Source organism: Carlito syrichta, unplaced genomic scaffold (assembly GCF_000164805.1).
Source record: "Carlito syrichta isolate Samal-C Ts95f unplaced genomic scaffold, Tarsius_syrichta-2.0.1 Scaffold304598, whole genome shotgun sequence".
Lineage (NCBI taxonomy): Eukaryota > Metazoa > Chordata > Mammalia > Primates > Tarsiidae > Carlito > Carlito syrichta.
Genome location: NW_007248694.1, coordinates 883,326 through 898,939, shown reverse-complemented (window position 1 = coordinate 898,939; position 15,614 = coordinate 883,326). Strand labels below are relative to the sequence as shown.

At 50.5% G+C, this 15,614-nt stretch overlaps 1 protein-coding gene across 3 annotated transcripts in view; it reads left to right on the top strand.

Annotated features, from left to right (window-relative positions):
* The window catches only part of WDTC1 (WD and tetratricopeptide repeats 1), an 84,987-nt gene extending 70,183 nt beyond the window's left edge, over positions 1 to 14,804 (top strand). For 2 of the 3 annotated variants that reach the window (XM_008060348.2, XM_008060349.2), the window contains 10 exons: positions 327 to 509; positions 1,182 to 1,276; positions 1,994 to 2,109; positions 3,454 to 3,529; positions 4,041 to 4,161; positions 4,945 to 5,118; positions 8,168 to 8,403; positions 9,937 to 10,111; positions 11,350 to 11,542; positions 12,729 to 14,804. In XM_008060348.2, coding sequence (XP_008058539.1) covers positions 327 to 509; positions 1,182 to 1,276; positions 1,994 to 2,109; positions 3,454 to 3,529; positions 4,041 to 4,161; positions 4,945 to 5,118; positions 8,168 to 8,403; positions 9,937 to 10,111; positions 11,350 to 11,542; positions 12,729 to 12,926 — 1,567 coding nt within the window. In that variant the 3' untranslated portion in view covers positions 12,927 to 14,804. The remainder of the gene's footprint in view (positions 1 to 326; positions 510 to 1,181; positions 1,277 to 1,993; positions 2,110 to 3,453; positions 3,530 to 4,040; positions 4,162 to 4,944; positions 5,119 to 8,167; positions 8,404 to 9,936; positions 10,112 to 11,349; positions 11,543 to 12,728) is intronic. The other variant, XM_021713522.1, reaches the window with a different exon arrangement.
* The last annotated feature ends 810 nt before the right edge of the window (positions 14,805 to 15,614 follow it).

The following is a 15,614-nucleotide window of genomic DNA, read 5'->3' as shown; positions in this document are numbered from 1 at the left end:
AATACTAGGTGTAAAGCACATCCTCACTAAGTGTTAGTAATTAGTAGTATAATAGCAATAATACTGATATCTGTAGCATAAGGTACCTTATGAGGTTCTACCTTAGAGGTTCTATTAGAATAAAACAGAATGTGTGAGAAGCCTACTACAGGTGCCTAGCACATGGTGGACACTCAAGAAATGGGAATGGTTTTTCACATTCTTGTTATTTACAAACAGGTCTAAAGCCCCTCCCAATCCTCTTGCATAACAAGGATTTGGCTTCTCCCCTGTCTTCCACACAGGGACCCAAGCTCATAGTTCCTTAATTCTGTCCTCTTTCACAGCCAATATGACCTTCGGGAGAACAGCAAACACTCGGAGGTGCTGATTGACCTGACAGAGTACTGTGGCCAGCTGGTGGAGGCCAAGTGCCTCACCGTCAACCCCCAGGACAACAACTGCCTGGCAGTAGGAGCCAGTGGGCCCTTCGTGAGGCTCTACGACATTCGTATGATCCATAACCACAGGTATGAATAGTTCAGCCTCTGTGGGCAAGTTCCTGGGAACTGACTCATTGCCGTTGCCCTCTTCTTTATGAGGTGAATTTTCTTTAATTTTGTGATTTAAAAAAAATTTAATCCATGCTTATTTGGGAAAATAAGGAAAACATAATAAATTAACCATAATCTTACCACCTGAAAAAAAATCACTGTGTATGATATTTCCTGCTAATTCTTTTACTATGATTATTTTTACAAAGTTATAGTAACATAAATGTAGCATATACTTAGAATCCCCATGGCAGTCCCAGACCTGAGTGGCTCCTTCAGCCTGGGCTTTCTTGGGCAGGTGCAAGAATGTGTGGCCTGCTTTGCTTTCATTCACAGACTTGGGCAACTACTGCTGCCCTTGCGCACTGCCTGGCTTGGGGTGGTCCTTGAACCTTTAGCTTGCTTATCTGTAAACTGGGAGTAATAGAGTGATCTGATCACAAGGACCCAGACAGTTTACAGGACCTACTTGGTAAAGCACTGAAATGTGTGTGTCTATAGCTGTCTAGTTGGTAGACCTTAAGCAAGGAAAAAAGGTACCTTTTGTATCTGTCAGATATAAATATAACTTTTCCTTTAGTGAGTGTGGTCTGGTTTAGCCAGGGGTAGTGCCAAGGTTTTAACTAATATGACTTTCCTTCTCAACAGAAAGAGCATGAAGCAAAGCCCTTCAGCAGGTGTGCACACCTTCTGTGACCGACAGAAACCCCTTCCAGATGGTGCAGCCCAGTATTATGTAGCAGGTAGGGCTCTGCACAGCTCTGTCTCCAAACTCTTGACTGGAGGTTGACTCTTTGGGAGACAGTACAGTGAGGCAGCATGTCCTGGTGGTCAAGAGCAATGGTTTTAGAGTCAGACGGACCTGAGTTTTAATCCTGACTCTGCCATTGACAAGCTGTGTGACCTTCAGGAAATTACTTAACCTTGATAAGTTTCTTTTCTGTAAAATAGGTTGTAGTGACTAAATGAGATAAAGTATTTAAAGCATGGGTCCAGTGCCTATAGTAAGGGCTCGATACTTGTAGCTGCTTTTATGATGAAGATGATTGCTATCTTTTTTCTTTTTTTTTCAAATTTGGTGTGGAGGGAGGGACTTATATTATATTTTTATTTATTTGTTTTTTTGAGTCAGAGTCTCAACTCTGTTGCCCAGGCTGGAGTGCAGTGGCACAATCACTGCTCACCGTAGCCTTGACCTGGGACTACAGGTGTGTGCCACCACACCTGGTTAATTTTTTAAAAATTTTTATAGAGACAGGGTCTCACTGTGTTGCCTAGGCTTGTCTCAAATACTTGGGTCAAGCAGTCCTCTTATCTCAGCCTCCCACTGTGCTGGTATTATAGGTGTGAGCCACCATGTCTGGCTGTTAGCTATCATTTTTTATATGGCTAACTCCATACAACCTCCTGCTTCTTTGAGGGTGCCTGATACCCAGGGATGACTGCACTATTCTCTGTAGGTCACTTGCCAGTGAAGTTGCCTGACTACAACAACCGTCTAAGAGTGCTGGTTGCCACCTATGTGACCTTCAGTCCCAGTGGCACAGAGCTGCTAGTCAACATGGGAGGAGAACAGGTATGTACAGCTGCATGAGGTAGCTCTGCTTCACCACCATCCCACAGCAGCCAGGGCTGTGTATCTTGTGTCCACTGCTGTGAGGCAGGCAAGAAGCAACAGCCTCATTGTAAATAATGTTACAGTGAAATGTAGGAGTCACATGACATCATTGGAATTCCCAGAGAGATGTCCCAGCCTGCTCTTTTTCTCTTTCTTTTTTTCTTTAATGAACTAGGCAGACATATGATAGTGTAGTATTTTGGTTAAGAACAGGCTTTGAAATTGATGGACCTAACTGTGTACCATTGACTTTGAGCATATCTCTTTGTTTTTCTGAGCCTCGGCTTCCTCATCTGCTATTTTCCCAGGAGGAAATCCCTGGGACTCAAAGCATGCAGCCAGGCTGTGGTTTAGGGCCAGCTTTGAAAAGTGTTCTTAGCCGGGCTCGGTGGCTCAGCTTGTAATCCCGTGCCTTTGGGAGGCTGAGGTGAGTGGATTGCCTGAGCCTGCGGGTTCGAGACCCACCTGGGCAGGCGAGACCTCATCTCTACAATAAATCAAAAAGTCAGCCGGGCGTGGTAGCGCGCCTGTAATTCCGGCTGCTCGGAAGGCTGAGGCGGAAGGATTGCCGGAGCCCAGCAGGTTGAGGCTGCGGTGGCCGGGAGCGGCCACTGCACTCCAGTCTGGGCGACAGAGTGAGACTCCAACTCAAACAAAAAAAACAAAAAACAAGAAAAGTGTTCTTTGCTAATGTTTGTGTGCTCTCAGATAGGATATTTAGTAAGCCTTGCAAAAATTCATTTATTCTACAAACAAACACTGAGCTCTTATTCTGGGATTAGCATTATCATAAACACAAGAAAGACAAATGCAAAATATGAACCATCCCCAGGCTGATGGAAGACATGGCAAATGAAACAATTAATGATGCTACAAGGCAAGGTATGAATATAGACAAAAGAAGTGGGATGGAGAATAGGTGAGCACAGGCCAGACATTCCTACACATGCCCCAAGAATCATGAAAAGTCCAGAGGTATTGGAAGGGAAAATATAAAATGAGACATTTGGCTTTGTGACCTCTGAAGAGCTCTCTACCTTAAACATGTGATTCTAACTAATGATGGTATTTCAAGTAGGGCTTTAGGTAAATCTGATAGGCCACCCTAAGTGCTGGAGCTAGGAAGATTTTCCAGCCCGGGGTTTTCTGGAAATACCTCCTGGGCTAGTTCGATGTTTCCATGCTCAACACTCACGGTGTCCCAAAACCCTGGTCCTTGAGAAACCACCAAAGCCTGGCTACTGGTCCAGCCACATCTTTACCTCACAGTCTCCATCTCTTTTCTTGACTGTTCAACTCTAGGTCTATTTGTTTGACTTGACTTACAAGCAGCGGCCATACACCTTCCTCTTGCCTAGAAAATGCCACTCCTCAGGGGGTAAGTTCTCCCTTAGTGTATCTCTGCTGAGGTGGTTTGGGGAAGCCTGAGTGTGCACTATCCCTGCTGAAATAACCCTATCTATGTAGTAAGCAGTAAAATAATGATAGATCAGACATCTAAGAACTTTGCATCATAGTCCTTTTCACTTTCCTCTGAAAAGACAGGTTCTTTCCACCACTTAGCTCCTGAAGGCCTGAAGTAGTTCCCTTCCCTTTCTTATCTTGGCTCAGTCTTTTTATTGTCTTCCTCACCCCTCATTCCCACCCCCAACTGTGTTAACACCCAGGTAAAGCTGTGTCCCTTTCCAGCCAGCAGAGGGCGCACGGGCTTTTCTTTAAGCCATTGCCTACTGGTCTTTCTGAACTTACTTTCTGAGAATGGATCTTACCTTAGGAGAATAGTTCCACAAGGAGCCATCAGATCTTGTGATGGAAGCTGGAGGACTGCCAAGAAAAAATAGGACCTCTTCCTGGGTTGTTACTGTCACTTTCTCCCCATACCCTCCCAGAAGTCCAGAATGGCAAGATGTCCACCAACGGTGTGACCAATGGTGTGTCCAACGGCGTGTCCAATGGCCTGCACCTTCATAGCAATGGCTTCCGGCTGCCGGAGAGTAGGGGACATGTCAGGTGAGGCCAACTGGCTTATCCAGCCCTCTAAGTCCCAATTAAACTCCAGTTAGAGTGGAGGAGGAACATATCCTGTAAATATTCCTCCTGACCCACACCCAGGCATGCATCCCAGAGGGTGGGGACTAGGGCAGAGAGGCTTCTTGGAGGATGACTAGTGGTCCTGATGTCACTCCTACCTGGTAGGACACCAGGCATGCTCAGACTGAAGCTCTGGTCTTCTGGTACCAGTAGTTGGGGTCAGGAGCCAGGGGCTAGCTGCCTCTTAGCACTGAGCTCTCTCCAAAAAGGAATTCCACACAGGTGTGCCTCTCCATTATATTATTCCCCATCTGTACCATATAGCTTCTATTCTCTGCCAGACCCTGTGCTGGGCTTTGGGTACAGAGGTGATCAAATTCTCTAACCCTTCAGAGAAACAAAATTATCTAGAGAGAGATCTGTAGGAGGGATTTGGGTAATCATAAGATTCAGCTTAGCATAGAGGCCAGTGGTGTCAGCTACTGTCATGCCCAGGAGTTTAAGAATTGCCTTAAACTTGTCCAGGACAACATCATTTCTTCCATTCTTCTTTTTCACTAGCTCAGAATATTTAGAATTGTGAATTTAGAATATCACAGTAATAGGTAATAGTCCAGGACAGGGAGAGGAATGGTCTCTTCTAGATGGCAGTGCAGATCCCAGGGGTCAAGAAAACCTGGGTGGTCCTCAGGCCAGGCTGCAAATTTCCTGAGGGACTGCTCTCACCTTCTTTGCTCTGACTCAGCTCTGTTTCCCCTGCAGCCCCCAAGTAGAGCTGCCCCCATACCTGGAGCGTGTGAAACAGCAAGCCAATGAGGCTTTTGCCTGCCAGCAGTGGACCCAGGCCATTCAGCTTTACAGCAAGGCTGTGCAGAGGGCCCCTCACAATGCCATGCTTTATGGAAACCGAGCGGCAGCCTACATGAAGCGCAAGTGGTAAGTGGGCACTGCAGAGGGGACCTGGTCAGGACACAGGTTGAAGCGACTGGACCAAAGGGCTGTGGGCCAGGTGGAACCAAGTTGCTGAGGCATCCAGGGAAGGGGTATGTCACTACATCCTGTTGCTTCTTAGGGCATCTTGGCCCAGGCCTTTCCTTCTCACCTCCAGGCTAATGGTGGGCAGGCAACTGATCCATTAATCAGGAAGTCTCTGGCACTAAGGAAGCTCACAGTTAGGTGGAATGTGTTTACGACTAGTTCCTACATGGTGTTTTGTTATCAAGTGCTGTGGCCACTGAGGAAGTAGGAGTTGAGAGAACAGTTAGTCCCAACTGTTGGAGAACTGGACTTTGAAGGAGCAGTGGAATCTTGCTGGTGGAAATGAGGGGTTGATGGATTCAGCTGGTATCTATCTAAAATGTTCTGGAGTTCCTTGAGCCTGTGCTCTTAGACCCTTTGGACTGAGTGCAAACTAGATCCCAGAGATCCAAAGCTGACTGTGGGTCATGCTGCGGTGTGTCTGGTAATAAAGGAGTAGGTCCATATCCTGAAGAACCCTTATCTTTGGAGACCATCAGGGACCCCAGCCCTTCTGCCTGCAGCACCAGCAGGCAAGCAGACAGGCAGACCCCCCATCCCCCAGCCAGGGCCAGGACTAGAGATGGATGGAGCTGGGCCCACAGCCATTTCTGCTCCGTCTGGCATCCGTCGGCTCTGCCCAGACAGACAGGCCAGCTGGTGTGCCATCGTCTGGCTGCAACTACACAGGCCAGAGAGGGAAGCTTAAGAAACCCACCCAAGTCAGCAGGATGGTAGGTGGGGGTTGGGTAATGTGCTACCCTCACGGTCTTAGCTGAGGTTTCAGGGCTCAGGTGGCATCCAGACCCAGGAGATGACTGATGTGGGGCTGTCCTAAGTTGTTTCACCTCTATCCCAACAGTTGGGTAGAATGCAGTGGTCCTCACCCAGGCTGAGAGTTCAGCTTCACTCCTGCATTCTTGCTGAGAGAGACTGGTGATTTCCCAATCCATGTGTGCCCTTGACATGTTCTCTCAGTTCCTACTACGTTGTGCTAGGTACTGGGAACACGAAGTTCTATCACTCTGAGCTCCTGTGCTCCAGAGCATTCAGCCTCTGTCCAGGGGGTAAAGTCACAGACATAGCTCAGCATTAAAGAGGCAGGAAACAGTAAGTCTTGTGAATGGTCAGGTAAAGTGCTGTGGGCATCAAGAAAAGTTGGGTCACTTTAGCTGGGGAAAGCATCAGAAAGATGTGGTGTTTGAATGGGCTTTAAGTGTGGGCAGGCTTAGACAGGAGATGAAGGGGAGGAGGGGCCGTGGGGGAAGGACATTCCAGGGAGATGAAATGGTGTGAACAAAGGCGTGGGGGCGGGGGACTGACTGAAGAGCTTGTTTGCAGAACAGCAAATCCATTTGGCTGGAGCAGAGGGTTCGGGAAGGGACTGGCAGGAGATGAGTCTGTGAGGTAGCCTGGGGCCGGCCTAGGGAGGGCTTGGAATGCAGAGCGGTGGTGTTGGCCTCGATTCAGTGCATGATGGGCAGCTACTGGAGAGTTTTGAGCAGGAGAGGGATGTGCTGAGGGCTGTCCTTTCGGGGAGATTGATCTGGCAGTGAGTCTAGCAAGGGTGAGCCCTGGAGCCAGCCTGCTCTCCACCCCCGTCCCCACATGCCTGCCAGTGACCCCTAGAATGTCACATTCTGTCCCTGTCCAGTCTCCCCAGGGCCGCCATCTGCTCCTGGATGCAGTGGGAGTTGTCACCCTCTGGCTTCTGGCTGGTCTCTGGTCTGGCTCTCCCCAGGAGCTCAGAGGGGCACCTTGCAGGCAGTAATTGGGTTTCCAAACAGTGCCTGCTTCCTTCGTCACAGCCACTCATTCTGACGCAAGACACACCATAGAAGCGGCTCTGTCTCCTGACAGCCCCCACACTGACTGAGCTGCTGGTTTCTGGTATGAGTGTGGCTTCTCTAAGGGCTGGGGGCTCCCTCTGAGTGCCTAGTAGAGGAGTGTCGGGAGGAACTTTCCCATGTCAGACTTGCTTTGGCCATGTAGGAATGTTGTGAGCCATGTCCTTAGGTGCCATCAGTTCTAGGGAGTACCACTTACTGCTTGGCACATTTGAGTCCTAGGCCCACCCCATCTCTGCAGAGGGAAAAAAATGCCAGCTTCCAAAGGAGAAATGGCACCTGTGACCTGTGTGGCTCTCCAGATGAAAGGAGTGGGTGCCAGGGGAGTATGTTTCCTGTATTCTGACATAGGATAGGAGAAGGAGGGGCTTCTCCTTTGACCTCCTCCTACTTACTCCTCCTCCCCACCAAAAGCACTCCCACTTCCCTTCATCCATGCTTTCAGAGGTTGGAGAAGCGAGTGGGGACAATCTGGAGCTCCTGGCGTGCACAGCCCCCCTCGCCATTAGCTTCCAGAGAGCTGACTCTGCCAGACTGTCAGGCCCCATCCTCCAGCCCCAGGAGGTAGAGGCCACAGCTGCTGTGGATCAGTCAGCCAGGACAGAGGGGGGTCTGGCTGAGGGCTTGCTGCCTGCTGGTCAGACCCTGCATCCCCAGCCTGGCACTTCTGGCTTTCCCAGACCACAAAACTGTCCTTGAGGGCCCCCTGCCTTGGACATGGCTTTGAAGGCCAGCCGGGGGGATTTGAGGAGGTAGGTGGAGGAAGAGAGAACGAGGGCTTGGGGAGCCTGCTTTGGGCAAGATGCCAGGCCTTCTGCTGCAGAGCTGCGGGTGCCTGGGGTGAGCAGTATGCAGTTGCACTCTGTGCCAGCAGAGGGCAGCCTGACACCAGTTTTGGCCACCCTCAAGACCTCAGAGTTCCTGGTTTGCTCCTTAACGTTCTCTGTCTTCTGAGAAGGGAAGCCTGGGCTGAGCCATGATTCTCTTCATCCCCAAGTCTCTTCACCAGGAGGTTTGTCAGAGATGGGCTGGGGTGGCCACAGGAAGCAGAGGAGGCTGAGTGGGGATCCCTTGCTTGCCATGTGACCCCTCCTCCAAGCCACACTTTCCTGCCTTCCCAGGGATGGTGACCACTACGATGCCCTGAGGGACTGCCTCAAGGCCATCTCCCTAAACCCATGCCACCTGAAGGCACACTTTCGCCTGGCCCGCTGCCTCTTTGAGCTCAAGTATGTAGCTGAGGCCTTGGAGTGCCTGGACGACTTCAAAGGGAAGTTCCCGGAGCAGGCTCACAGCAGTGCTTGTGATGCATTGGGCCGCGACATCACAGCTGCCCTCTTCTCCAAAAATGATGGTGGTGAGTAGGCACCAAGGAGGGCTTGCTGTCACTTTCTTTTTGGGATGCTGTGTGACATTCTGGAGAGGTCATGGTTTTGGCATTTGAGAGGCCTGGACTCAGATGTTGATTTGGAAACCACGTGAGCTTGGAACAGTCACTTGGTCTCTCTGAGACTCAGTTTCCTTATCTGAAAAGGGGACACACTAGTGCCTCCCACTGAAAGTTTCTAATAAGGATTAACAATAGCATGTTTAAAGCACCTATGTAGTGTCTGGTGCTCAGGATGGAAGTAAGCTGAGCTCAGGCCATGTGTGCTGTCACTGGGCATTCTCACCTGCTCACAGACAGGGCTTTAGCAGAGCCACTGGGGCATCCGAGAGAGAGGCAGTAACTGGTTGTTGTGTTTGTTCCATCTGGACAAATGCAGCAGAGACAATAGCACAGGACATCGAAATGCCTTGGGCTTGGCATGTGGACCTTGGGTTCCACTCTAACTCTGCCATGTGGTAACTGTGTGACCTTGGACAAAGCCCAGTCTCTCCACCTTCTGCTTTACCTGTCCAGAGAGTACATGAAGCCCCACCCAGCTCGCCTCCGTAGTGTTGGAGAGTGTACTGGGCCAGTGTAGCATGGTCTGTAACATGAACAGTGAGCCCACTGGAGGCAGACATGGACCTTTACCTCTCTCCTTTGCAGTTGACTAACCATGTGATTATTTCGTTTGTTTAATGAATAGTTATCAGACATCTGCCATGCCCTAGATACTGTACTAGGTCCTGGGAATAGAGCTATGAGCAAGTCAGATGGGATTTCTGTGTTCATAGAGTTTACAGCCTAGTGAAGAAACCAAGCAATGAAGAAGAAATAAAAAATATGAGTGCCATGGAAACCTGAATGGTGTGGGTGTATGGAGCAGAGGGCTTGATGGCAGTCTGGGGTTGTTCAGGAAGAGACATTTTAGCCAGTAAGATCTGAAGAATGCAGAGGAAGAGTTAACTAGATACAAAGTGTAATTGTGAGAGGCACAGAGCTTCTGGCATAGAGACCAGCTTGCTCAAAGGCAGGCAGGAACAAGGCACTTCTAAGGAACTGAGAAAACAGGTGTGATTTACCCATCACTTAACCAATCAGTGCTTCAGTTGAGATCCGTGATAACTTGGCTTCCAGAGGGTAAGAGCTTGGTCCTTACTGCCTTAAGAGCTATGAACCTATTTATTTAAAAAAAAAAAGTCACCCATTCAAGACTCTCTATGAGTGCCTCATGCTACCTTCTCCTGCCTCTCACCTTCACAGAAACACACTTCAAGTCCATGCATCTGTGGGGCGGGGCTTCTAGGCCTCTATTTAGGGACTGAGCCAGGGCCCTTCTGCCCTCAAAGGTCTCCTCTCAAGCACCCTAGAGGCTGGATCCAAAGAAGCATCTTCCCTACAACCTTTTACCAATTTTCCAGGGTAGGGGTAGAGGCAGAACTTTTGACTGAAAGCAGGGCTGTGGGTGGGAGCAAGGAGAAAAGGACAGGACTCTTACCTTTCCTGAATCTCTGCCCTCAGAAGAGAAGAAGGGAGCTGGTGGCGGTGGCCCAGTCCGTCTCCGCAGCACGAGCCGCAAGGATTCCATCTCAGAGGATGAAATGGTGCTGCGCGAGCGAAGCTATGACTATCAGTTCCGCTACTGTGGCCACTGCAACACCACTACGGATATCAAAGAGGCCAATTTCTTTGGCAGGTCCGAGGCCCTGAAGAGGAGGAGGGCGCATTTGGCAGCAGGAGGTTGGGGGGGAGTGTTGGGGGTATAGTGCTTTTAGAAAAGCGTCTCAAATCCCAGCTCTGTCTCTCTGTCCTTAGGTAAATGGCTTCAGACCTCTGTCAACCTCAGTTTCTTCATCTATGAAATGAAACCATTCATGAAACCATAACAAACACTAATGAGATAATCCAAGTAAAGCATCTAGCACAATGCCTAGACTATTCCTTTGTCCCCCATCTCCTTCTCCATCTGTCTGCATGTTCCAGAGCTTGGTCTCTTTATCTGGAAACATGGAGCCTCCCTCTTCAGGTGGTACGAGGCAAGAGACCTCGGAGGCTAGGAATCTTGGCACACCTATTGTATGCTCAGAACTGTGCCCTGGGTACTGAGGGACAAAGACAGTGTCTCAAACATCATCACCCCAAACCCTCATTTATAGATACTTGCCCTTTCTTTGGTGGATGAGATACAAGAATGCAAATTAGGAGTCCCACCATCAAGATCCCCTCTAAATGTCAGTGTTACTGTGCTGTTGATGTACTGCAGGATTTGGGGTCTGGATGCAAGAAGCCTAGGACTGCTCAGATAATGCTTAGACAAGGGTGTTTTAGATACCTAAAAGATAGAAACTCTGGCCAGGTGCTGTGGCTCATGTCTGTAATCCCAACACTTTGGAAAGCTGAAGTGGGAGGATTGCTTGAGTCCAGGAGTTCAAGACCAGTCTGGGCAACACAGTGAGACCTCGTCTCTACAAAAAAATCAAAAAATTAGCTTGGCATGGAGTTTAATGCCTGTAGTCCAGCTACTTGGGAGCCTGAGGTGGAAGGATTGCCTGAGCCCAGGAGGCTAAGGCTGTGGTAAGCCATAATCATGCCACTGCACTCCAGCCTAGGTGGCAAAGTGAGACCCTAACTCAGAAAAAAAATAAGATCTGATCCTGCTCCAAGGAGGTTATAATGTACTTTAGGGAAGGCTGTCTTGGAGGGACCCAGGAAGTCACCAACCTGGGCTTAAGAAAACAATAGTGACCAGGGCTCTGCAGTCTGGAGAGAACTCAGAACTCCCTGTGGGCAATCAAGTGCAGACCCCAGGGTATGGGGGACTGAGTGGCTCCATACTTCCCTGCCCAACCTCCCCCCCCCCAGGCCATGCAGCCTCTACGTGAGGCTGTAGGGCAGTACCCCACCTGACCTCCCTGCCCTTTGCCCCTCCGCCAGCAACGCTCAGTACATCGTCAGTGGCTCTGACGATGGCTCCTTCTTCATCTGGGAAAAGGAGACCACCAACTTGGTCCGCGTGCTCCAGGGAGACGAGTCCATCGTCAATTGCCTGCAGCCACACCCCAGCTACTGCTTCCTGGCCACCAGCGGCATTGACCCAGTTGTGCGGCTCTGGAACCCCCGACCAGAGGTGAGGGTGCAGGCAAAGTGGCCAAAGTCAGGCAATGGGGAGGGCAGGGACTCTGTGCAAGGCCTCTAGCTAAGCATGCAAGGACTGGGAAAAGAAATGAGCCACACAGAAGCTAGAAGCTGCTAAGATGAGTGATCTCTTACCCTAGGTCCCAAGGCTGTGTTAAGGTGGGAGCCCTCAGGTTCTGGAAGCTCCAAATTCAATGGCAAGTCCAAGGGCAAGAATTAGCTTCTGCCTCCTAGGAGCATATCCTTGACTAGCTGTAAAGATCAGACATACATACACCAGGGACAGAAGTGCAGGAGAGTAGAGAGGGAACCAGACCAGTTCCAGCCCACCTCAGGAGAGGGGTGCCTTAGAGCCTCCCTAAGTACCCTTTTACTCATGTGTTACTGTAGTATGTCCCCCCAGAAGCTGTACAGAGGCCAGTTCCTTGGGAATTGTGCAGGCTTAGACAACCAGTGGGCCTAAGTTTGAATCCGGTCTTAGGTTGAGTACCTGAGAGACTTAGGTTTTTATCATCTATACATTGGGAATAGGAATGACAGCACTACCTTGAAAGGTTGTTGTGAGGAGTAAAGAAGTGATGCCTGTGAAATGTCCAGCCCACAGGGACACTTAGGATAGTGTGGTCCTCTCTACTCTCAGGGTGGGTAGCCAGTGAGCTGGCCTGATGCCTCGCTTGCCCCTGCCTTACCTCCTCCCCCTTCCTAGCTGGCAAAACAATTCAAGTGGTGTATCTGATTCCAGAGGTAATTTGTTTTGACTTTTAAAGAAAGGATCCAACAGGATTCCCTCTTGAGGGAGAGAAAAAAAGAAAGATAAGGGAAGGGTTGTTGGGAGTGGCACAGAACAGAGTGGTATGGAGGAGTTGTACCTGCCCCTGCCCCTTCCCCCGGTATGGATGTCCAGTATATCCTGGCATGTGCTCTCCCCCATATATATCCTAGTGTGGTGTGTATCCCCCCCATATATATCCCAGCCCAAGCCCCCCCACGTGTCACTTAGTGTGTGTACCCCCCCAGTATGTATCTCAATGTGTTCCCCTTCTCCCATCCACATCTCCTGGCACACATATCCCCCATCTGCACAGCCCAGTCCGTGTGTTTCCCTCCCCTGCCCCAGTACGTATACCCTGGTGTCTCTCCCTCCCTGAGCCAACATGCACTGCCCCTCTCTCCACCAGAGTGAAGACCTCACAGGCCGAGTTGTGGAAGACATGGAGGGCGCTTCACAGGCCAACCAGCGGCGCATGAATGCAGACCCGCTGGAGGTGATGCTGCTCAACATGGGCTACCGGATCACAGGCCTCAGCAGTGGGGGTGCTGGGGCCTCTGACGATGAGGACAGCTCCGAGGGCCAGGTGCAATGCCGGCCCAGCTAGACCCTCTTAGCCCTGGTCCCCAGCCCCTGCTACTGGCTGGACCCTCTGCCCTGGGCAGGAGGCTGGGGGGTTCTGTTTTGGTTTGTCTTCCCCACCCCCATTTTTTCATTTCCCCTGTTTTGTTTGTTATTTTGGCATTGGGGGTGGAGGTTGCTACAACTTGCTGGCATTAAGACTCTTGGACTGATTGTCCCTTGACTGTCCCCAGCCCTGAGCAGAAGAGCAGGAGGGCTCTTCTGTATGTCCTCTGTGTATGCCCCTTACCTCCTGCTTCCATGTACATGGAGGACTCTGGCCTGCCTCACAATCCCTTCTGCCTCAGATGGGATGGCAAGGGTGGAGCTGTCTTGAGGAACTGTCCTGCCCTTCAGCTGGCAGCAGGCGGGGAGTGGGATTCCCAGTTGGTAAGGGCTAGACTTGGCCTGTTGCCATTCTTGCTCCCTAAACTGCAAGGTTGCTCTCCCTGTGGTCTTCAGGAACAGTTCTGAAGAAGGATGGGGTCCCACTCTCTTCCAGCGCCAGCAGTATTAGAGTAGAAGCAAAAGGAAAGATGGGAGCCCTGGAATGAGCAAGGTCAGGCTGCCTGCCCTGGTTGCAGTGGAACATTCTCTTCCCCTTTCTAGGCACTGGCCCTGGGCCTGCACCTAATGTCACTGGCCACCTCTGGGGTCTCTGCCTCTCCCAAGGGCCCTGGCAGAGGGTGGGGCACTGCACCGTACCCCACTTACCTGTGCCAGCACTTCTGCACTACGGCCGCTCTCCTCTTGGGCGCTCCTCAGCCTCACTGTGACCTTTCTGCCAGAGCTCCCAGCCAGGCCTACTCTGCTGAGGTGGCGCTTCCTGCCAAGGACCCTTCTCTGCCCTTTCTGCCCTCCTTCCCCCCCCACATGCTGAGCCGCCACAAAGACCAAAGAAGTGATGGCTTTTCTCTGTCCCCTGCTGCTCTGAGGGGAGGGGGTAGGTCTCCTGAGCCACTCAGATAGGAAAGTCCCTAACTCAGCCCGCTCCCTCCTCAGCAGCCCAAGCTTTACACTGGACGCAGCAGTCACCCCATCACCCACCACCCACCAAGCCTTCCTTTCCCTCGGCCCCCTTGGCTCTTAGCTCAGAGCTGTTCCAGGTAGTTGGTTCATCCTTCCTTCCCTCTCCCCCTTCCTCCCAGTGCTTACTTGGCTCTGGCCCTCCAGCTGCAGCCTCTGGGGAAAAGCAACCTCCCTTCTCTCTATCCCTCCCTCCCTTTCTCCTCCTCTCCCCCTCCCTCACTCTCCCTCCCTCAGCCCTGTCTCTGCCAGGTGCCTCCTCTCAGTCAGGCTTCAGAGCAGCCCTGGAGACAGGAGGGCCATGTTAAAAGCTTTTTCACAGTTTTAAGAAGACAGGGGGGGTGAGGATAGTGGTGGGGGGTCTGGCACCATCTTATTGCTTTAATCCCAGCAACACAGGTGGCAGCTTCTCCCCCTTCCTCCCCGCCCTAGTCCCTCTTCCCACCCCTCTCTTCTTCTAGCTTGGTAATGAAGTATATTTATTGGTGAAGGAAACAGCTGCTGCTGCTGCTTCTGCTGCTGGGACTTGCTCCCCTGTCTCTTCTCCATGACCTTTCTCTAGCCAGGGAGGGGAGAGCTGGAGTATTGGGGCTGGGCCCTGGGGCCCAAGGACCATCTGGGGCCCCTTTGCTTTCCTGTGTTCAGCCACCTGCCATTTCCTCCCTGCCTCCAACCCTTCCTCCCTGCCTCCCACCCCCTGCCTGCCCAGCCTGGGCCCTGCAGTGTGGAGAGACACATAAGCCTTACTGTCCTCTGGGGGCAGGGGCCGAGCCTTTTTGTTGCTCTGCTCTGAGGAGAGTGAGGGTGACGCAATTGATTAAAACCATTTTGTTCTAGGTGTGACTGGTGGCATTTGTGGGGTGCTGATGGGTCTTGGAACCAAAGTGAGAGCACCTGGTCCCCCACCTGTGTGGCTCTGACTTTGAGTAGCCATATCTCTACTGGGCAGAATGAAGCCTGCCTTGTAGAGTCACTGTGAGCAGTGGCCACCCAGCCCAGCAGGGCTGAGTGCAGTAATCAGCTTTCACTCTCTAGCTGTTTTCTCATCTGTAAAATAAGACTTGGAGTCTTAGTGATTTTTCAAACCTTTTAATCCAGAATCCAAATAAGATATATATATTTTATATTGTTACCCAAGGTACACATGCTTTCTTGTATGTATATAATGAACAAAAGTTTTACACAATAATATTTACCCTTGCTACATGCAATGTGCTCCATTTACCTTTCTCTTTTATTAGGGGGAGAAGTACTGGTTATAGCCCACTAAATTGATTTCACAACATGCATTTTTTTAATGTGTTCTGGATTAGATGATCTCTTAGACCAGAGGTTCTCAGCTCATAACACCATTACCGTCTCAGTAGTTTTTTAAGCCTCTAAGCCAATAGAAATACATGACAGTTCAATTTATTAAATAGTTAAGCCCAAACCATTTAATAGATATTTATGTCCTAACAAGTTCATTGCCATTTGAAAATGATACACCTAAATTGGAAGAAACAATTTTTTTTTTTTCTGTTGGAGTCTCACTCTGTCACCCAGACTGGAGTGCAGTGGCATGCTCACAGCCACCGCAGCCTCAACCTGCTGGGCTCAGGCAATCCTTCCACCTCAGCCTTCTAAGTAACTGGAACCACAGATGCAA